The sequence below is a fragment of the Ursus arctos genome, unplaced genomic scaffold, assembly GCF_023065955.2.
Source record: "Ursus arctos isolate Adak ecotype North America unplaced genomic scaffold, UrsArc2.0 scaffold_34, whole genome shotgun sequence".
Classification (NCBI taxonomy): Eukaryota; Metazoa; Chordata; class Mammalia; order Carnivora; family Ursidae; genus Ursus; species Ursus arctos.
The window spans coordinates 2,556,132-2,579,106 of NW_026623030.1; the positions used below are offsets into that span (position 1 = coordinate 2,556,132).

The 22,975-nt window shown below is 45.0% G+C and overlaps 1 protein-coding gene and 2 long non-coding RNA genes across 3 annotated transcripts; 2 read left to right on the forward strand and 1 right to left on the reverse strand.

The window, feature by feature from the left end:
• Positions 1 to 116: 116 nt before the first annotated feature.
• LOC130542467 (uncharacterized) lies at positions 117 to 10,675 on the reverse strand. Its single transcript, XR_008957039.1, has 3 exons — positions 10,333 to 10,675; positions 3,444 to 3,508; positions 117 to 572 (listed from the first exon to the last, which is right to left on the reverse strand). It is a non-coding gene; the product is annotated as an uncharacterized LOC130542467 (long non-coding RNA).
• A 976-nt stretch (positions 10,676 to 11,651) lies between these two features.
• Positions 11,652 to 22,737, forward strand: LOC130542465 (uncharacterized). The gene is made up of 2 exons (XR_008957036.1): positions 11,652 to 11,994; positions 21,789 to 22,737. It is a non-coding gene; the product is annotated as an uncharacterized LOC130542465 (long non-coding RNA).
• LOC130542464 (uncharacterized) lies at positions 11,988 to 22,737 on the forward strand. The gene is made up of 2 exons (XM_057306020.1): positions 11,988 to 14,381; positions 16,565 to 22,737. The coding sequence occupies exon 1, from the start codon at positions 12,213 to 12,215 to the stop codon at positions 13,731 to 13,733; it is 1,521 nt and encodes a 506-aa protein (XP_057162003.1). The 5' UTR covers positions 11,988 to 12,212; the 3' UTR covers positions 13,734 to 14,381; positions 16,565 to 22,737.
• Positions 22,738 to 22,975: the final 238 nt, after the last annotated feature.

Genomic DNA, 22,975 nt, shown 5'->3' on the forward strand with positions numbered 1-22,975 from the left:
GGGGGCTTTCTATTCCTGATGCCAGCAGGCAGGTCTGAGGACCCAGTGGGGGTCCTGCAGAACCAGCCAGGAAGATCCTTGGCTTCACACAGGATGGAAATTAAATGTGAGCCGGCAGGAGGTGAGAGCAGAGTTTACTGAAGATAAAGAGAGCAAGTAACAGAGCGAGTGTCCAGGAAACTCCGAAAGGAGGGAGGCTCTCCTATGTTCAGAGTCTGGGGTTTTTATTGGGGATGGTGATCTGGTGCCCACCTCCTCTCGGGCATCCAGGAACCACTCAGAACAAAGACGAGGGCCTAGGTGTCATTCCTTGGAGCAGAAAGGTCTTGGCATTGGTGTCTAGCTCAGGTGGTCTGGAATGCCCAAAGGACAGCTTCCTCCAGTCATTGTCATCAGGTCCCTCTTTCGGTGTTATTTATCCTAGAGAACCATTAACTCCTGGTTCCATGCAAGGAGGATGGACCCTATTTGCAAGGCCCATGTAAAGTGCGGTCGGGATACAGGTCCTAGCAAGAATAGAAGCAGCAACGAGCAGATTTTGATGGAGTCCTTCAGTCTTGTCTCACTCCCACCTGGAGAAGAGAACAAAAACTAGTGGCATCACCCAGGCTGGATTTTGCTTCCCCTTTACTCTAGCCAGAGTGGCTAATGGGGGAGGGGTTACTGAGTGTGTGTGGCTGGGGGGGGGGGGGGTAGTTAGATGGCTCATCGTCTTCTTCCACAGCTAACATTACCACTCACAACCAACAGCAGCCCAGTTGCCGCTCCACACCAGGGATGATTCCCTGGCCGCCCCGGCACGGCGAGGATACCAAACCCTGCTCCTTCCTTCTTCCTTTTCTTGAACAAATGCTTTTCACTTCTTTCGACGAGTCAGGTTGCTCTTGAAAACCCCACTCCTGCCTCTCTCTTTCGGAGAACTGTGCATGAAAACTTTTCCCTTCCTGATGAGACCAGATGCTTGGCTCCTGGACCTGTTTTGAAAGCATAAGCAGGGGCACCTGGGTGGCTCTGTCAGTTAAGCGTCTGCTTTCAGCTCAGGTCCTGGGGTCCTGAGATCAAGCCCCACTGGGCTTCCTGCTCAGCAGGAAATCTGCTTCTCCCTCTGCCTCTGTCCCACCCCCACACCACTTGTGCTCTCTCTCTGTCATATAAATGAATAAAATCTTTAAAAAAAAGTTTTTTTTAATGTTTTTACTAATTTCCTTTTTTTTTTAAGATTTTATTTATTTGTTCTTCAGAGAGAGAGAGCACAGGCAGGGGGAGCAGCAGACAGAGGAAGAAGCAGGCTCCCCGCAGAGCAAGGAGCCTGACGTGGGACTCGATCCTTTGACCCTGGGATCATGACCCGAGCCGAAGGCAGCCGCCTAACCAACTGAGCCACCCAGGCGCCCCATGTTTCTACTAATTTCTGCCCAGGAAGGTGCATGCCTCCCCCACCAGAGTCTTAGCAGGAAGAATCAGAAACTCAGCGTGCTCGGGGTGCCTGGGTGGCTCAGTCATTAAGCGTTTGCCTTCGGCTCAGGGCGTGATCCCGGCGTTCTGGGATCGAGCCCCACATCAGGCTCCTCTGCTGGGAGCCTGCTTCTTCCTCTCCCACTCCCCCTGCTTGTGTTCCCTCTCTCGCTGGCTGTCTCTCTCTCTGTGTCAAATAAATAAATAAAATCTTTAAAAAAAAAAATAAAAGGAAACTCGGCATGCTGACCAGGGCAGGGGCCCTGAGCACGCAGTGCATCAAAACGTCATTTTGGCCAAGAATCTTAGAATCTTAGAGCTGGTCAGGAAAGCCAGGCAGAATCTAGTGTGACCCCACAAAACAGTCTTTAAAATACACAGCAGTACTGAGGTAGAGGGGAGCCTGCAAGCCCTGCTGATATAAATGACCTCGAGACATTCAGTGTGAGAGAGCAGACATCCTTGTAGAAATTGTTTTAAAGTTTTTATTTCAGGGCACCTGGGTGGCTCCGTCAGTTAAGCATTTGTCTTCAGCTCGGGTCATGGTCCCAGGGTCCTGGGATCGAGCCCCACAACGGGGGGCTCCCTGCTCAGTGGGGAGTCTGCTTCTCCCTCAACTCCTCCCCCCTGCTCATGATCTCTCTCTCACAATCTCCCTCTCTCAAATAAGTAAATAAAATCTTTTTTAAAAAATAAAATAAGGAGCGCCGGGGTGGCTCAGTCGGTTAAGTGGCTGCCTTTGGCTCAGGTCATGATCTCAGGGTCCTGGGATCGAGCCCCATGTGGGGCTCCCCGCTAGGCGGAGAGCCTGCTTCTCCCTCTCGCTCTGCCTGCTTGTGCTCTCTCTCTGTCAAATAAATAAATAAAATCTTTGAAAAAATAAAATAAATAAAGTTTTGGGTTTTTTTTTAATAAAAATTTTATTTCTTTATTTGAGAGAGAGAAACAGAGCATGAGCAGAGGAGAGGGGCAGAGGGAGAGGGAGAAGCAGACTCCCCACTGAGCAGGGAGCCCCGTGGGGCTTGATCCTAGGACCCTGAGATCATGGCCTGAGCCGAAGACAGACGCTTAACTGACTGAGCCACCAAGGCACCCCAAAATAAAGTTTTTATTTTAATTCTGGTTGGTCAACGCAGTGCTATATTGGCTTCAGGTGTACAACAGAGTGATTCGGCACTTCCATACCTCACCCAGTCCTCATCACGACAAGTGTACCCGTTAATCCCCGTCACCTATTTCACCCATCCCCCACCCACCCACCTCCCCTCCGGGAACCATCAGTTTGTTCTCTATAGTTAAGAGTCTGTTTCTTGGTTTGCCTCTCTCTCTCTCTCTCTTTTCTTTTTCCTTTTGCTCATTTGTTTTGTTTCTGAAGTCCACGTATGAGTGAAATCGTGTGGTATTTGTCTTTCTCTGACTGACTTATTTCCTTTAGCGTGATACACTCTAGTTCCATCCATGTCATTGTAAATGGCAAGATTTCATTCTTTCTTATGGCTGAATAATATTCCAGAACAGACATCCTTTTAAACACACCGTCCTCCAGGGATGAGAATTAAGAAACGGCTGAAAATCAGTGTGGTCAGGCTGGGAACTGAAACTACAAGTGCCCTGAGGCTCCCCGTCCTTCTCGTGCCCTAGGAGCGTAGGGCCTGCACCGTGGGGATGCGGGACTGAGAGCCCACGGAGAGCCCGGACCTCAGGAACCTGCCCATGGGCAGAGGCAGACAACGGGGAAACTGTCTGTCTTGGCCTGGACTTTTGATAGAAACAAACAAATCTCTCCTGAGAACTTGCAGCCCAAGCCTGCCCTCATGGGTTTGGGGTTTCCTTACGTACTACTCGAACAAGCCAGAAAACCCAAAGCTGACAAGTTAACTTCACATGGTCCCAGACAGACAGCACTTTCAAGGCAGTTTTCTGAAGCCAGGATAAATCCTTTTAGAGGGCATCCCCCATTCCCCAGCCAGGCTTCATGGGACTCTCACCTATAAAATCCAGATGCTTCTATACCTCATTTCCAAGTCATGGACCCCAGGCGAAACAAGCCAGCCTGAGAAAGAGACACGGTAAGACAAAAGGTAGAAACGGACCCCCAATGCCGTCAGATATTGGAATTATAAAATACAGAATACACAGTAAGGGTGCTGAAATATTTAACAAAATAGAAGATGGGGTTTAAAACTAAAGCAAGGAGGGGCGCCTGGCTGGCTCGGTGGATTAAGCCACCAACTCTTGATTTCAGCTCAGGTCATGCTCTCAGGGTCCTGGGATGGAGCCCAGCCTCTGGCTCAGCACTCATCGGGGAGTCTGCTTGAGGATTCTCTCTCCCTCTGCCCCTCCCCCAGCACGCGCTCTCTCTCTCTCTCTCTCTCTCAAATAAATAAATAAATCTTAAAAAAAAAAAAAAAGAAAAGAAAAAAGCCTGAAGATCCTGTGTGTGTAGATGGCGTCACCCAGGGCATGAGCTGCTACTCAAGGGTCCTGAAGCCAACGGCCGAGAACAAGCTAAGAGGACAAGTCCAAAAACGTACTTCATATAGCCAGCTAAACACACGAAATCTAAAAACAGAGCAAAACCCGTTACCACGAATCTTAAGAAGATAAACACTGTGAATGATGAGGAAGGTAACAGAGGGAGTACAGCTTTTGCAGATACGCGAAAGGAACGCGCACAGGTCTCAAGGGGCCTTTCCCTTGAACCCCTGCAGAAACCGGGATCCCTCAGCAGCGTCAGGAAGGAACCCGGTTGTGCTGATGGAGCGCCAAGATTAGCGGCTCAGTTGCAGTTTCTAGAGTCACATCAAATACCCCAGAGACCAAGAAGCTAGATGTTTTATACAGTTTTCTTTTTAAAAATCTTGTTAAGGGGGCGCCTGGGTGGCTCAGTCGTTATGCATCTGCCTTCGGCTCAGGGCGTGATCCCGGCGTTATGGGATCGAGCCCCACATCAGGCTCCTCTGCTATGAGCCTGCTTCTTCCTCTCCCACTCCCCCTGCTTGTGTTCCCTCTCTCGCTGGCTGTCTCTATCTCTGTCAAATAAATAAATAAAATCTTTAAAAAAAAAATCTTGTTAAGGTATAGGCGTGGGCACATTCTTAAAACAAACTCTGTAAATGGATCTTTCCTATAATCCGGGAAAGGGGAATGTCCGAAGTCAAGAAAACGTGCTGAACTTAACGTGCTAAACAGGAGGCACTTCACGAAATCTGCTCGCTGAAGTTAACGCAGTCTCCTTTACAGCCTTCGCTTTTAAGCGGCGGTGAACGTGTGTCTGATTGGAGGACACACAGAAATACGGACAGTTTCGTGGCAGTAAAAAAATATAAGACAACAAGTGATGAGCCGTTGCCCAACTCTTTTCGTTCTTGATGGCCTTAAGTCTACTTAACTTTCCTCTCACAAGAGGAAAAAAACAGAAGGATTCAGAATTGGAAGAAAAGCTGAAATCCCAGAATGCAATTACTTGAAGGTGGAGGGGTTTTGTAGGTATTAAATCACCTTTTCCTCGGGGGGGGGGGGGGAGAGGGGGGGAATGAAAACAAGACTTCTAAAAAAATGTTTTTTTTGAGAGACAGAGTGGGACAGGGGTGGAGGAGGGCAGAAGGAGAGGGAGAGAGAGAATTTTAAGATCGGGCTCCATCTCACAATCCTGAGATCATGACCTGAGCCGAAATCAAGAGTCAGACATTTAACTGACTGAGACACCCAGGCGCCCCATAAATAAATAAACTTTAAAACAAGAGAAAGGAATAAAAGACTATTGAAACGACATGGCAGACTTGAAAAAGAACAAAATAGGACTTGTAGGGGAGCCCGGCCAGCTCTGTTGGTGGAGTGTGCAACTCTTGATCTCAGGGTTGTGCGTTCAAGGCCCATGTAGAGATTACTTAAAAATAACTTTAAGGAGGGGCGCCTGAGTGGCTCAGTCGTTAAGCGTCTGCCTTTGGCTCAGAGTGTGATCCCAAAGTCCTGGGATGGAGTCCCGCATCAGGCTCCTCGGCTGGGAGCCTGCTTCTTTCTCTCCCACTCCCCCTGCCTGTGTTCCCTCTCTCGCTGGCTGTCTCTCTTTCCATCAAAAAAATAAATAAAATCTTTAAAAAAAAATAACTTTTAGGGGCACCTGGGTGGTGCAGTCAGTTAAGCATCTGCCTTCTACTCAGGCCATGATCCCAGAGTCTTGGGATCAAGCCCCATCTCGGGCTCCCTGCTGAGTGGGGAGCCTGCTTCTCTCTCTCCCACTCCCCCTGCTTGTGCTCGCTCTCTCTCTCTCAAATAAATAAATAAAATCTTTAAAAAATAAAAATTAAAAAATAAAATCTTTAAAAAAAATTAGAACTTCTAAAAATAAAATTAAAAAAAAAAAAAACATGGTAAGTGAACATAAAAATAGCTGAAGAGAGAATTAAGGAACTAAAAGATAGACCTAAGAAGTTATTCAGAAAGTAGCACACAGGAAAAAAAAAAAAAAAGATTATGAAAGAGAAGTTAAAAGACAGGCTCATGAAATGAGGTCCAACATATGCCCAATTGAAGTTCCAGAATGAGAGAGGAGGAGGAAAGAGGAGAGGTAATATTGAAGATATGGAGGCTGAGAATTTTGCAAATTAATGAAAGACATGAACCCTCAAATTTAGGAAACACAATGTATTAGATTCCTAGGGCCTATGCAGAAAAGTACCACAGACTATGTGGCTTAATTCACAGAAATTTACTTTTTTTTTTTAAGATTTTTAATTTATTCATTTGAGAGAGCGAGCCTGAGCCAGCAAAAGCAGAGCAGGGGGAGGGCCAGAGGGAGAGGGAGAAGCAGACCCCCCACTGCGCAGCAAGCCTGACCCGGGGCTCCATCCCAGGACCCTGGGATCATGACCTGAGCCCAAGGCAGGCACTTAACTGACTGAGCCACCAGGAGCCCCAGAAATTTATTCTCTTAGAATCCTAGAAGCTAGAAGTTCCAGATCCATGTGTTGGCAGGGCAGTGCTCTTTCTGAAGGGTTCCAGGGGAGAATCTTTTCCGTGCCTTTCTCCCAGCTTCTGGCACTGCCAGCCTGCCTCGGCAATCTTTGTCTTGCGGATTTGCTGCTCCAATCTCTGCCTCAGTCATCACCTGGTGTTCTCTCTGTGTGTCTTCACCTCATTCTTTCTCCCTCTTCTGTTCTCGTAAGGACACCAGTTACATTGGTTTAGACCCACCCTACTCCAGTATGACCACATCTTAATTACTGATGTAGGAACGACATCAGGGTTCCAAGCCAACAGCCAAGAAAGAATTCTTGAGACATCTTTGGAGCAAAAAGGTAGTTTTATTAAAGCACAGGGACAGGACCCATGGGCAAAAAGAGCTGCACTGGGGTCATGAGGAGTGGCCCATTATAGACTTTCAAGTTGGCAGGGGGTTAGGGAGAGCATAATCTCTGAGGAATTTTGGAAGCAAGGTTTCCAGGACCTTGAGGGGCTAGCTATTGTTGGGAAAGGTCATTTATTACCATCTAGTAAAACTTGAGTCATAAGACCCTTCAGATGTATGTTAGTGGGCCATATGCTGGGGGGGGGGGGGTGACTGCCAACACGTATCTTGGGGGGGTTAGAGATAAAGGAAATTTCTAAAGGAATTTTTATATGTTAAAGTGGACTTATAGGATCCTGGGTGGGGGGGGGGGGCGCCGTGGGCTAGGATTGTTTTTTGCCCTTAGCAAAGTATTAACATTGAGGCAGTTGAGTCCCTAGAGGACTGTCACTCTGCCTGTTTCAAGGACTTGTCAATGGGTGTAGGTAGAAAGAAAATTTAATAATTTTTCTTCTGCCTTCGTTTCCCACATAAATTACATCTGTGATGATTCTACTTCCAAATAAAATCACATTCAGAGGTACTGGGAGTTAAAAAGTACATTCAGAGGTACTTTAACATATCTTTTTGGGGGACACAATTCAACCCATAACACACAAATCTCAAGTAGGATCAAAATGAATAAATCCACACCTAGACATATGGTATTGAAGCAGTAGGACAGGGGCGCCTGGGTAGCGCAGGTGTTAAGCGTCTGCCTTCGGCTCAGGGCATGATCCCCGCGTTATGGGGTCGAGCCCCACATCAGGCTCCTCCGCTGGGAGCCTGCTTCTTCCTCTCCCACTCCCCCTGCTTGTGTTCCCTCTCTCGCTGGCTGTCTCTCTCTCTGTCAAATAAATAAATAAAATCTTTAAAGAAAAGAAAAGAAACTGTAGGATACCAAAGACAAAGAGAAGACTGAGAGAGAAGGAGAGAGAGGGAGGGAGAAAACACTGACAACAGGGAAAACAAATTGCAGCTTTTCAAAAGCACCACGGGAATCCAGAAGACGGTGGAAACTATCTAAAATGCTGCAAGAGGGACCCCTAGCGGGCGCGGTTGGTAGAGCAAGCTACTTGACCTTGGGGTTGCAAGTTTGAGCCCCAGGTTAGGTGTAGAGATAGTTTAAAAATAAAATCCTTAAGAGAAGCCTGGGTGGTGCAGTTGGTTAAGCGTCCGACTTTTGGTTTCTGCTTGGGTGGTGATTCAGTCCCCACATCGGGCTCTGTACTCAGCGTGGAGTCCGATAAGATTCTCTGCCTCTGCCCCTCCCCCCACTCGTCCGGGTGTGCGCTCTCTCTCTCTCTCTCTCTCAAATAAAATAAATTTAAAGATTAAAAAAAATAGGGGCGCCTGGGTGGCTCCGTCAGTTAAGTGTCTGCCTTCGGCTCAGGTCATGATCCTGGGGTCCTGGGATCAAGCCCCGTGTTGGGCTCCCTGCTCAGCAGGGAGTCTGCTTCTCCCTCTTCCTCTCTCTCTGCTGTGTACTCTCTCTCTCCCTCTCTCAAATCAATAAATAAAATCTTTAAAAAATAAAAATAATAAAATCCTTAAAATGCTGCAGGAAAGCAATTGTCAACCTGCAACAGCAGAATCTCTTAAGAATGGAGCAAGATAAAGGTAAACATTTTCAGAGAAACAACTAAGTTTACTTCCCACAGACCCTGCCTGGATAACCTCTAAAGAATGTACTTCAGAGCAATATGACCTTAGAATCAAGGTCTGAGATCCAGTGGCTTTTCCCAAAACTCAAGTGTGTGGTCAGAGGGTGAAGATTTCCTATAACTGAGGATATTCAGAATAACGCAATGCCCACTATGGAACTAATTAGATTAAGAACTATTCTTTTTTTTTTTTTTTTAAGATTTTATTTATTTATTTGACAGAGAGAGACAGCCAGCAGGGAACACAAGCAGGGGAAGTGGGAGAGGAAGAAGCAGGCTCCCAGCGGAGGAGCCTGATGGGGGCTCAATCCCAGAACGCCGGGATCATGCCCTGAGCCGAAGGCAGACGCTTAACAACTGAGCCACCCAGGCGCCCCAGATTAAGAACTATTTTAAAATGTATTTTGAGGCGCTCCTGGCTGGCTCAGTCAGAAGAGCATGCAACTCTTGATGTCAGGGTCAAGCCCCACATGGGGTGTAGAGATTACCTATATCAATAAAAACCTTTAACAAATAAAATGCATTTTGAGCAGTGGCAACAATATTGACATGTTTATAACATTACGAATAAGATACTTCCTCTACGGGGTGCCTGGGTGGTTCAGTCGGTGAAGCGTCCACCTTCCGCTAAGGTCATGATCCCGGGGTCCTGGAATGAGTCCCCGCATCGGGCTCCCTGCTCAGCGGGGAGCCTGCTTCTCCCTCTCCCTCTGCTGCTTGTGTGCTAGCCTGCTCTCTCTCTCTCTTAAATAAATAAACAAACAAACAAACAAACAAAATCTTTTAAAAAATTTAATCCGAGTGAATTAAATACCAACATGTGAAAACCTTTCAGTAGAGGGCGCCTGGGTGGCTCGGTCAGTTAAGCATCTGGCTTGGCTCAGGTATGATCCCAGGGTCCTGGGATCAAGTCCCACATCGGGCTCGCTTCTCCCTCTCCTTCCCGCTCCCTCTCTCTCGCTCTCTCTCTCTCAAATAAATAAATAAAATCTTAAAAAAACAAAAAAACCTTTCAGTAAAAACTACAGAATACTTTATGACCTTGGGGGTAGGGGCAGAGTTCTTAAGTAAGACACAAATTGCCCAAATCATAAAGGAAAAGATTGATAGTCACCTATATTACAATTTATCATCTGTGCTCCAACAGGAAACCATCAAAATCCTAGAGGAGAACACAGGCAGCAACCTCTTTGACCTTGGCTGTAGTAATTTTTTTTTAATTTTTTTTTTTTTTTTAAGTAGGCTCCACACCCAGCATGGAGGCCCAACACAGGGCTTGAACTCACAACCCTGAGATCGAGACCTGAGCTGAAATCAAGAGTTGGATGCCTAACCAACTGAGTCATCCAGGTGCTCCAGCAACTTCTTACTAGACACGTCCCCAGAGGCAAGGGAAACAAAAGCAAAAATGAACTATTGGGAGTTTATCAAAATAAAATCTTCTGCACAGCAAAGGAAACAGTCAACAAAACTAAAAGGCAGGAGTGCCTGGGTGGCTCAGTCGTTAAGCGTCTGCCTTGGGCTCAGGTCGTGATCCCAGGGTCGCGGGATGAGTCCCGCATCGAGTCCCCCATTGGGCTCCTGGTTCCGCAGGAAGCCTGCTTCTCCCTCTCCCACTCCCCCTGCTTGGGTACTCTCTCTCTGTCAAATAAATAAAATCTTTAAAAACAAAACAAAACTAAAAGGCAGCCTACAGAACAGGAGAAGGTATTTGCAGATGGCGTATCTGATAAAGGGTTAGTATCTAAAATATATAAAGAACTTATCAGACCCAAAACCCAAATAATCCCGTTAGGAAATGGGCAGAAGACATAAATAGACATTTTCCCAAAGAAGACATCCAGATGTCTTGTAAGGGGGCCGAAAGAGGGTGTCACACCCTACCTTAAAGGACGCGGCGACTCAACCCCAAGAAGTCGAGAGAGACAGCTCTTGATGCAATCACACAAGGCTTTATTGCCGGACCAGCGCGCTGGGGCTCCTCTCATAACCCACGCAGGGGCAGCGGAGAAGAAGCCCCGAGCTATGAATTGGTTGGGTTTTTATGGGGGTTCGTGGGCGTAACCCTCCGGGGGCAATTTTTCGGGGTGTTTACAGCCTCTGCCCAATTAAGAGTCCGGTTGGCCAGTACAAACTGTCCAATAGGAAATTTAGGTCATGCCACTTGGCGCGAGGAACTATCAGAGAGCTTCAGATGGTACAGGGTGGTAGTCTTTCGGAGGGTCACTCTGGGTGTCATTCCGGGTGGAGGGTAGGATGGCAACATGCTGGGGGGTGATAGCTCTGGGTGGGATACAATTAGGTACCCCTCCACCCAAGGACTCGATTTTTCTATTTATCTTTAGCAAGCAGGCGTGCACAGAAGCGGGAAGCTGCGGTTAGCGTTGTTTCCAAGTGGGCCCCTTCCTTAAAGTATTTGGGGCGCCCAAACTTTGCTTAAAGGGGATTTTCAGTTATGTTCCTCTACATATGTTTTCCAAACTTCAAAATGTCCTTTCAGTCTAACAGATACCAGATGCTCAACATCATCCTCAGGGAAATACAGATCGAAACCACAATGAGATACCTCCTCACACCTGTCAGAATGGCTAAAATTAACAACACAGGAAACAGCAGATGTTGACAAGAATGCAGAGAAAGAGAAACCCTCTTATACTCTTGGTGGGAATGCAAGCGGGTGCAGCCACTTTGGAGAACAGGATGGAGGTTCCTCAAAAAGTGATAAATGGAACTACCCTAGGACCCAGCAATTGCAGTACTAGGTGTTTACCCAAAGGATACAAAAATACAGGTTCAAAGGGGTACATGCACCCCAATGTTTATAGCAGCATTATCAATAATAGCCAAACTATGGAAAGAGCCCGTGTCCATCGACTGATGATGAATGGATAAGGAAGATGTGGTATAGATACAGATAATAAATATTTTTAAATGTTCTAAATGCCCATTAGCAAGAAAATAGAACATTTCAGTTTTATTTTATTGTTAGTAACCTCCACATGTAACGTGGGCTTGGAACTCACAACCCCGAGATCAAGGGTCGCCTGCCAGGCTTTCCTGAGACTAGCAGAAAACTTAAAGCTTGTTTTCTGAAGACCGGCTTCCGCAAACCTACGTTTGCTCATTGCGCATGCTCCGTCCTGCTTCATGAATAGTCACAATTTCCCCGCCCTGTCATCAATATGTAATTCCAACCCCCGTGATTATAGAAACGTGTACTAAAATCAGGCGGGGAGACCCATTTTTGAGCCAGCTTCCTGTGTTCTTGCTTGGGCGCTTTGCAGCAAACCTTTTTCTCTGCAGAAGCCTGGTGCTAGGGTGTTGGCTTTCCGTTGCACGCGAGCAAGTAAACTTTTCAGCTCGGTAACAAATTTGGCAACGCAAAGGGACTCTAAATCCGATTGGGTACCTTTGCCGGTGGCTCGTTTGCCCCGTGTGGGGGCCGGGGTTCCAAACTCGCTCCGCCCGGCCGAATCAACCTTCGGTGCTTTCTAGTTTTACTTTGGGGCAGAGAAACTTGTCTTGGGTTCGGAAGACATCCTTTGGGTGAGTAATCTCGGTACAGATGACTGACCGCTGATACTTTTCTTTGTGTTCGACCTCAGCCGAGAGGCCTTGGGTAAGGAATTTTCCCTTCGGTAGAAAGGAAAACGGGGGTTACACTCACAGAGGCGCTCTTGCCTATTTGGATTTCTTGGAAAACTTGTCTGTGTAGGAGCGGCTTGGTGTGACCTGCTGAGAATTACTGCAAATACTAAGATAAAATGGGAAATAAGAACTCAGTCCCCAAGTGTACCCCTTTGGGCTGCATCCTTCGGAACTGGGAAGTGTTTGCCAATGAGTTGATGACGAAGAAAAAGATGATATCTTTCTGTAATACTGTCTGGCCGCAATATTCCCTGGATTCGGGAGAACGGTGGCCTGAGAATGGTTCGTTAAATTATAATACTATCTTGCAGTTGGAGTTATTTTGCAAAAGGGAAGAAAAATTGTTTGAGATCCAATATGTACAATCTTTTATGTTATTATACCAGCATAAGAAAATTCAGAGAAAATATATGATTTGGGCGCCAAAGGAGAATCCCCAGAAGGAGGTAATTTCACCTGATTATCATGTTAAGATAGATGATCCATCACCCGTTCAGTCAAATACTGCCACTCCACGTCCGCTTGGAGATGCCGGGGCCATTGTCCCCCGACATTCGGCACCGCAGGCCCCGACCTCATGCCCTTCCCCTCCAGATCCAGCAGGACCGCTGGTGGTCTCTCCCTCTCCTACCTGCCAGGATACCCTGTTGGACCAGGGGGCCACCCACATTCAGGCAGGGAGAGTCCCCTTTGGTCCGTGGCTGTTCGGCGGACTTCACGGGAACGGGCAGCCACACGGTTTGATCTTTGTGCGGTCCGTGTTTTCCACCTCCGACCTGTTGAATTGGAAAATCAGCATGCCTCCTTACCTAAACGACCCTATCAGAATGGAGAATTTTTTTGCCTCTATTTTTGCTACCCATAATCCAACTTGGGCAGATATTCAAACCCTCCTAAATTTCTTCCTCACATCCGAGGAACGTAGCCTGATCTTAGAACGGGCTCGTGCTGAAGCTGATAAAATGCACGTGGAAGCGCCTTACAATCCGGTGAGAGCTATCGGAGACCTGGCCATACCCACAACCGACCCTAGATGGAGCCCTAATGACTTGAGGGATAGAAACAAACTGGAGCATTACCGGAGCTGCATCCTTAAAGGGCTCAAGAATGGAGTCCCAAAACAAAGAAGCCTAAATAAAATTCTGCAGGTTAGACAGAAGCCTGACGAGGACCCCTCTGACTACTTGGAAAGGATGTGTAAGGCTTATCGGCAGTATGCGGATATAGACCCGGAAGCTCCAGAGAATCTACATATGGTAAATGACACCTTCATAAGGCAAGCTGCCCCTGACATTCAAAAGAAATTGCAAGGGGTGAGAGGGGCTTTGGTAATGCCCACGTATCAGTTGGTTGAGATTGCTTTCGATGTTTTCCGAAACCGCGACAAGGTCCGGCAGGAGGAGGAAGAGCGCAGGATGTGGCGGCAGGCAGCCTTGCTGGCAGATGCCTTGAGGCCGGTGTGGTCAGACCCTCACCAATGTCCACACCAGCCTGGTGCCCGTCCCAAGATAACATACCCGAGGCCCTCAAATTCGAGGTCCAGAGGCCACCCCAAAGTAGGACCAAACCAGTGTGCCTATTGCAAACGAGAGGGACACTGGAAAAAGGAGTGCCCCTCTCTGAATAAGTATCGTTAAGGCGACTATTAGTCAAACTTCCAAATGCCCCCACCCCCTTACCCTCCTCCTTCTCCCCCACAAGAACTATCCAGAATCATGGGGCCCAGAGACTCCTAACAGCCCTACAGCCTTCACTGAAATTTCCCACAGGGAACCTCGGGTCACCTTATTGGTGAAAAAGACACTTAACAGATTTCTTGGTAGACGCTGGTACTACCACGAAGTACTGAATGCCAGGAGCGCCTGGGCGGTTCGGGTGGCTCAGGTCATGACCTCAGGGTCCTGGGATGGAGCCCCGCACCAGTTTTTTCCTGATCCTGTAAATTCCTCACAGATGTATTTTCTGTCTAAAATGTATAGAAGCTGCCTGCCTGGGTCATTCTTTGTCTCGATTTCATTACTGGGCTGTGTAACAAAGGTTTGGGGTTTTTTTCTCCTGTCCTGTCTCATGTAAATTGAATTGCTAATCCACCTGGAAGACCTTAAGAGTCGAGGAAGAATTTTCCCTCCCCCGTAGCTGGCATACTGGGCAGGATACTTTATTTTGCTGGGCAACTGTTCGAGCAGACACTGCCACCACTGAGATCCTGGGACATGGGACAGTACAGCTCTTTTACTATGCGAGCCTTTTGGAATCTGTCTGCACGGTCCAATGGAACAAGAATGGTGAGAATCCTTTTTACTCTCTCTAAACTTGGATTTGCAGGAGAGAATATCGTGGGACTGGTTCCTTGGGCTTTGCAACTTGTGGTAAAAATTTGGCAGCACACTCTGTTTTCTGACCCATTTTCTCCCAGAGATGGTCTTTGTTGGTCTGTCTTTTGTGTCCTTTGTTCATAAAAAGGAATTACCATAGGGCAGGCATAGACCCGGGAAGTCTGATTTTTCAAGCTGGCCTGGAGACTGCTCAGTTCCCAGTGCTCACCAGATCAGCGTCTGTTTGGACAAACTGCTGTGCGTCCCCTGTATAAAATCCAGATGAAGTGTTTCCTTCTGTCTCGTTCTGTGTCCTAAGAGCTTGCTTTTGTGACCAGTGAGAACTTCTCTCTGGTCTCCGTCATCCAGAGGGTGCACTTACTGGGGTGCACGTAGGTGCCCAGTCAAGTCGGCTGGGGATCCTGGACACAGAGTTACAAAAAAACACTGTCCAGCTGGGCCAGCTCTCAGAAGAGCTGATCGTAAGAAGGCCCAGCCCATAAGGGTCATTTGTTGTCTCAAGGGTCAGCCCTGGAAAAGTCCCATTCCGGTTAGTGCCTGCCCGGTGTCACCGATTATCGGGTCTGCGACTGGAGGCATCTCCGATTTGTGGGAGACCAGAGACATCCTTACCACCTATGCAACAAAGGTCTTTGCTTTCTTAGATTATTTGGGGGGAATAAACTTCTGGATCACGGGGACTGCGTCGTCTATGCCTTGTCTGGATGTCGCTTAGGTTTTTGGTTAAGCCATTAAAAAGCTCATTGGTTTGAGTCACTACTGAAATTAGTAAGATCCTAGCCACCAATGGCCAGATGATAGATCCTTTAAATTGGCTGGATTTAATAAGTAGATATTCTCAAATATTCTTAGAGTTGTGAATTGTTTTACTAGACTGGTTTTATTAAAGCACGGGGACAGGACCCGTGGTCAGAAAGTGCTGCACTGGGGTCAGGAGGAGTGGCTGATAATAAGTTGGGAGAGGGTTAGGGATAGCCTAAGTCTCTAAGGAATTTGGAAGCAAGGTTTCCAGGACCTTGAGAGGCTAGCTGCCGTTAAGATAAGGTCTTTTACTACTGTCTATTAAACCCTTAGTCATGAGACCCTTCGGATATGTATCAGTGGGCCATATGCTTGGAGGATAATTGCCAACGTGTATCTATGCTTGGAGGATAATTGCCAACGTGTATCTTGGGGAAGTTTCCAAAGGGATTTTGATAATGTTAAGACTTACAGGACCCTGGAGGTCAGGCTAATGTCAAGCTGAGGTTGCCTTTCGCCTTTAAGCAAAGTACAAACGTCGAGGCAGTTGAGTTCCTGGCAGGTAGGTCAATCTGCCTGCCTTAAGTACTTGTGAAGGGGCTGAAAGTTGTAGGGAAATTTAATTTTTTCCACATTTCTTTTGCTTTTGTTCTCCCCATCATTAGGGATCCCTTGATAAGATAAAAGAACAAAAATCAGACTTTAGGCAAATCAGTGTCCACATCGAAGGAAAATTGCCTTTCTTAAAATCGAGCCTCATTTGCCTGATTTAACTTCCCTTTCCCTGCAAGATTTGCAGACAGCACTCCAGCCTAATCTCTAGGTTCGAAGTATCCAGACTATTGCAAATGCCGAGAGCCAGAAAGTGAATTTAGCAGAAGCCCCTGGGACGCACAGAATGGCTCACTTTGCCAGAGTCAGGCTCCTCGAGCTTCAGGCATCTCTGTGCAGTAGCCCTTATAGATGTCCCCCCACACACACACACCTGACACAAAAACATTGAGGGATTCATACCCGTTGAACAGCAGCAGATCTTTTTAAGTGATGAAGCCCTTCTTCCTCCACTTTCAGAAGGTGCTACCAAATTCGGAAAGGAATTTTTGTTTACTTATTTTTAAAGATTTTATTTTAAGATTTAATTTATTTCTTGGAGAGAAAGAGAGATCACAGAGGGAGAGGGAGAAGCAGACTCGCTGATGACTGAGAGGAGAACTGGATGCGGGACCCAGTCCCAGGACCCTGAGATCACGACCTGAGCCGAAGGCAGCCACTTAACCGACTGAGCCAGCCAGGCGCCCCGGAGAGGAATTTTTTTTTTTTTTAATTAATGGCTAAAAAACTGAATAAAGCAATTTTAAAGATAAATAAAAATTAATGGCTGTTCACAACAGCACCACAGAGACCTTGGCTGGCTGCTGCGGGGAGCTCTTCCGGCCCAGGACTGATTACCGCATGGCCCCTGGAAGAACGCCTCCCCTCCTCCACAGAGGAAACAGGACCAGAATTTCTCCGAAGCCCTCCTGCAAACGATGTAGCAAAGGCCAATATTCAGAGACTAATAGAAGCCAACGTTAAATTGTGTATTCAGGAAGAAGGCTTTTGTTAAATTGGTTTATAGATTTTAGGAAGGCATAAATCTTTTGATTTTCTTTTTGTTAAAAAATCTCCTTCATTAAAGAACAAAAAAAGGTGGGGCGCCTGGCTGGCTCAGTCGGTGGAGCATGCGACTCTTGGTCTCAGGTTTGTGAGTTCGAGCCCCGCGTTGGCTGTGGAACCTACTTAAAAAAGTTGAAAAGGCAGGCCAAATATTTTGACATTCAGACTGTAACGCAGTTCTCCTGGGGGAATTAAAAACAGTCATCTACGTTTTACAAATCTCTGTAGAACCAGAAATACAACCCTAAAAACAAGTCACAGCCCATCTACCTTTACTGATCTTAAAACTTCATCTGTTCCTCTCAAAATGTTTATCGATATTACAAAAGATCACATTATTGGAACAGAATTGCCCTGTACTTATAGAAGAAAAAAGGGTAAATTTTAAATTGCAAATACCCTGAAACTAAAGAAAAACAAAACAAAACCTTGCCTTCTTTCTCTGTCCCTTAAAGGACAAATCCTTTATTCAACACTGCATCTGAAACTAACGATGTATTCTATGTTGGCTAATTGAATTTAAACTGAAAGAAAAAGTTATAAATCCTATCATGTCTTTGAAATGCAAATACAACACACCGCCACCTGAAACTGAAGGAAAGAGGGGAGGGGGGAGGACTTTTTAAAATACCAGCTGCTAGAAAGGGGCTCTTGTGTGCGGACGAGCACTTCTGATAATAGGCGGCAGGTATGTCCAAATACCCACCTTGGGGAGAACCTGGATAGTTCCCGGTGCCTTCCTAATACACATTTTCTACCCTCATCATCTCTAGGAGCTAAGAGCCCTTCTTTGAAATGCAAACTGCAGGGAAAAGTTTTTCATTAGGAAAAAGAAGGGTGGGGTATTTGGAAATTGGGCCTATAATGTCCTCTTCACAAATGCAACTGTCTGTTGCGTATGAAACCAAAGCTGTAAGGTTTTGAGGCCCGCCCCGTGGTCCCTGGACCTGTTTTGAAAGCTAAGCAGAACTATAGTTGTGTTAGTTGCGTTATTAACTTAGCTCCACGTTCTGTTTTGTGCTCCGCCTAATTATGTTTCATGCACCTCTCAACCTCCTGCACGATCGTCATTAACTTTGCCTCTTCACCCCTACTCCCTGTTGACCCACTGCTTGTAGAAACCTCATGGGGACCAGATGGTAACATTTGTCTTGCCTTATCTGATTGTACCAGGTCCCAAATAGCGCCTCATCGTCCAGAAGAATGTATACCTCCAGATTGTTTCAAGACCCCCTCCCCAAAGTTTCCAGGAACCCCTTATCCTCCTCTCTGTGTATAAGCTGTTCCTGGGCTCCACAGGGCATAGCAGCGACTCTGAGATCAAGAGTTGCTTGTCTACTGACCCGAGCCAGCCAGGTGCCACCACCACTACCACCACCCCCGCCCCTCTACAGCTACTTAATTTACTCTAGAGTCATAGCCAGCCACATGGATCTAGGTACGGGTGTATAGGTGTATCTGATATGGGATATTTGCTCTACCTCTGGATGGTATTGCTAAAATTAATTTGTAAAAGGGTTTTATTTACTTGGTTTGAAGGCAAATGCTTGTGTAAGGATTGGGCATTCTAAATTTCTCAGAAAATGAGAGACCCAAATGTTTTTCAAATTCACGTGATCTGGGAAAATATTTGGTACAGAGGCTAATTTAAGGTTGTTGGTTTAATTTTAATAGAAATGGCTTAATGTTACCAACATTAAAATTAAAACTTTTATTCTGCCTGGTTTTAGTCAAAGTCAAATAAGTTAATGGGATCTCTGTTACAAATTCAAATAATCATAGTAGCTTGAGGAATGGCTGACTGGCTCGGTGGAGCTTGCAACCCCTGATCTCAAGGTTGTGAGTTCAAGCCCCACATTGGGTGTGGAGATTACTTAAATAAAATCTTAAAAAGTAATCATAATAGTAGTTTGTGAAAGCATGACTGACTTTGTCCGATGTCTCTTGAAGTTTTTATGGGTAATTTAGGCATAAATGTTAAAAACAAGTAAATTAAATAGATGTAAAGGGGCCCGGGGGCGGGGGGGGGGGCTTGCTGAGCAGGGAGCCCGATGCCAGGGTCATGACTTGAGCCTAAGGCAGACACTTAACCAACTGAGCCACCCAGACGCCCCTATAGGTAAACTTTTAAATATCCAAAATCTTTGGTAACCTTGAAACTTCAAAGTTGTACTATGTTAAATGATGAATTAAGTTAAATTCATTTAATATGTGGGATCATTTCCAGATAGGATAAAATTATGAACATTAAGCACTAAAACACAGGTTTATCTACTTTTGTCTTAACTACACAGAGAAACTAAAGATAAATTTGGGTCTGTTAACAAAAACTGCTTTGTGCTTTATTAGGATATACTGTGAAAAAAAACACGTGCTTCTGAGATACGAAATGTGTTCCTAAATTTGTCAGCCTATAGAATTCTAATGTAACAGTTCACAATTGCTTACTAGTTAAGTTTAACTAGAAATCAAGGTTTCCACAAGAATTCTAATAAAAGCATTAAAACTACTGGAAAAATAAGCTGTATGCAAGGAAAGTAAGATACATGTTTTTGGTTTAAAAAAAATCTGAGAAATGAAAAAATATTTTTGTTGAGAGAAATTTTTTTTTCCTAAAGTGAGGCTAATTATCTAAAGTGGGGAAACAGGACAAAATCTAAATGTGGCCGGGCGGGAGGGGAGAGTTGTAAAAGCTTTATTTAAAAAAAAAAAAAAAAAAAAAAAACACCTTTGGAAGGGAATTTTTTTGTGTGGTCAGTAGTGCCTAAGGTTAAGTAAGTGTATTTTAAGATGAGTTTTAATATCAAAAGCTTTGCTGATGCAAAATTAAATTTGGTTTTTCTCTCTGTTAAAAGGGAAATGTTTTATTAGATTTTTATTAGATTATTGGTTTGCTTTTTGTAAACAGTTCCCTGTTAAAGATGACATTAAAGATTACCTTTAATGTCACCTGACAGGAAAACAAAGATTCTGTGTTTTCTCTTTATCAGATTTTTGATTATTCAAAAAAACTGAGTCTTAATATTAAGAGCTAAGTTTTGCTCGCAACGATGTAGCATCTGTATTTTCCTTTGAAATCTTTTATCATCACTTTGGTTAAATAGATAAATACTGTGTCCTAATGATCTGTAATCCAGTGCCGTGTTTCAACCTTTTGATATATTGATTTTGACCAATGAAATGTTCAAACCTATTGATATTTTTTGACATACTTCCCAAAATCAAATTCTAAAGTCTTTGGACCACAATCTAAACGAAATGTTCCAGAAGGCCCTGGGAACATTTCAAGAATTTGTGAAGGGGTGCCTACCCGGCTCTTGATGTAGTTGTAAATTCTAGCCCCACACTGGGTGTAGAGATTACTGAAAATATTTTTTTTTTAATTGTAAAAATGAAACTAATTTGGCTTACTTGTTATGTTAAATTACATGGGAAGTATTGTCAAATAAGTGATACTAAACCCTCTTAGATTATGTTTGTATAGATATATTATTAAAATAAGTGTTCTAAAAATTGTATAAAACTCCTGGGGATCTGATATGTCCTAACATGTCTTGAAATGTTGTGTGTCCCAGAAATAAGCAGATTTTCTTTTTTTTTTTTTTTAAGATTTTATTTATTTATTTGACAGAGATAGAGACAGCCAGTGAGAGAGGGAACACAAGCAGGGGGAGTGGGAGAGGAAGAAGCAGGCTCATAGTGGAGGAGCCTGATGTGGGGCTCGATCCCATAATGCTGGGATCACGCCCTGAGCCGAAGGCAGACGCCCAACCACTGTGCCACCCAGGCGCCCCAAGCAGATTTTCTTATCAGTTGCATTGTAATGGACTCTAATCAGATCTTTGACCATGGCCAGTAAGTCTTATCACTTATGGACAATTACAGTTTTACTCAGATGCTTTCATAAAAGCTTTCTGCAAATGTGCTTCCGTGAGACTCCTGGGAAGAACTCTGAGTACAGGTTTCTTATAACCTTAAGATAATTAAACTGAAGTAAGAATTTCCGGAACTAGTGGAAAAACTGGATTCAAGCAGAAGAATTAATGGTGTAAGACTGAATAAACTGAGGAAGATAATTATGATTGTATCACATTTTTGTTGAAAACGTTGCTGATTTTTTCTTTAATGTTTTGTTTTTCCTGACTTAAAACTTTTTTCTCTTAAGCTGTGGCTTACAGCAATTTGGTAAAATATTCCTTTGTAAACAAATCTGAAACATCTTTTTCTCCCTACCTGAACCCTCCAGAATTCAGAAATTCTCAGTAAGTATTCTTTCTTTCAAGGTAATTATGATTATTTGCATAAGTGCAGTAAGAATCTGTTCTCCTTATAACAAGACATCATTGGGGGAAAAAAAATCTTTTTTTTAACCAAGGCTTTGCTGGAATGTCATGTTTGAGAGAGACATTCGTAGTCTCAGATATGACCAGACAGCTTTAAGGAACTAAGGTTGACTTGATGGAGCCAATAAGCCCCTTGGAAATACCAGCCTGCTGCCTTCTTAGAGGGTTCCCAGCAGCCGCACCAGGCGGTAAAGAAGGTCACTTCCTGGCAGGTGCAGGAACCTCAGAATATATTGGGGACCTCGAGAAGAGAGGAGTTAACCCAAATCTGTAGGTATTGCAGGCGAGGCATGATGGCAAGTATTTGGCTTGGCTCCTGGCCTTGAGAGACTATTCGAAGTTCAACCTAAGATTCCTTACGAAAAATTCCAGTAAAGCAGGTTTAAAAGATCCTATGTGGTCAGCAGCTATTCTTGCTGCATTTATGTCAAAAATCAAGCCAAGTTGTTGGTCTTTTTTAACTAGACTTATTTTGCAAGCGAATTTGTCTTAATTGTTTTATCTCTGGCAAAAATGAGGGTGATAGGGAGAAACTAAGTTTCAATAAAACACCTATGTAAATATTACATTCTGATACCGCTCGTTATACACTGAACCAGATCCCGATTTCTTCTAGTTTCCTCCAGTGGCTGGCTACACACATCTCCAAACTAACATTTTTAAAATGTTTCTTCCACCTTCTGCGCTGGATTCATTTAAGAAGTAAAACTGCTCTCTCTCCTGAAGGCCTGTGAACTAAACATGACAACCTGATGTAAACGTGAGAGACATCACCACAAGAGCTCGTGCATAGACAGTCGTCACACGGGCTGCTCTGGGAGCCCTTAGAGGGTCACCAGAGACACCCCAGCTACAAACCAGGAGGGTCTGTCAGGTGGTCACAGCTTGCTCTGTCTGCAAATGCTTCGAGCCTGACAGCTGGAAATCTTGACTGCCTGCCCTAAAAACTCACAGACTGGATTAGCGTCTGATCCAGTTATTAACCACCATTTTTCTTTTCTTCCATCGATGGGCCTCTTCTTGATCACCTGATTGATTAAGCAAAAGGCCTAACTTTGTCCACATACCTGCTTCACCGCCTCCGGAAGTGGAAGCTAATGAAATGACCTGTTGTCAGAACTGAGTGAGACCATCCATGAAGACGGAACAGTCTACCGGTTCAGCTTTTAATATTCGAACCTCCCAGGGAAGTTTCAGACGGAAAGCTGTAGGGGCCAAGGGCAGCCTGCTCCAAATTGTGCCAATTTGTCATACTTCTTATTTTAAATAAAAGTTATTTGAGACAGTCTGTTTCAGAAGAACTCTCAGACCCTCCTCTTCGCCTGAAAGCAGGAAATGTATCTTCCATCTAAAAGGTACCCTCCCTATACTAAGAAAAGGTATCCTTACCACCAGAGAGAGGGACAAACCTTGTTACTTTGTTACTGATCTGCTGTCAGCCTAATTCTGCTTAGAATTCCTTACTAGTTAAAGCTCCCGAACACCTGTTTTCTTTATCCTGTAAATTCCTCACAAATGTATTGTCTCTTTGTCTAAAATGTATAAAAACCTGCCTTGGTCATTTTCTTGGGCCTCAGTTTCATTAATGAACTTAAAATGGAACTTTTTTTTCCCACCTGTTAACCTGTCTTAGTAAATTGAATTCTTCCCCAGCCTGCAGACCTTGAGGGTAGAGGAAGAATGTCCTCCCTGAAACCTCGCTTTCATCTAGCTTCTATGGGCTCTCAGAGCAGCTACATAGCCCCTTCTCTTGTCCAAAGGTGACAACCTAACAGCAGGGGCTTCATTTTGCCTAATTTCAAT

Bases quoted from the DNA above. Each gene is read 5' to 3' on its own strand.
- LOC130542464 (XM_057306020.1), top strand. From the start codon at position 12,213: ATGGGAAATAAGAACTCAGTCCCCAAGTGTACCCCTTTGGGCTGCATC.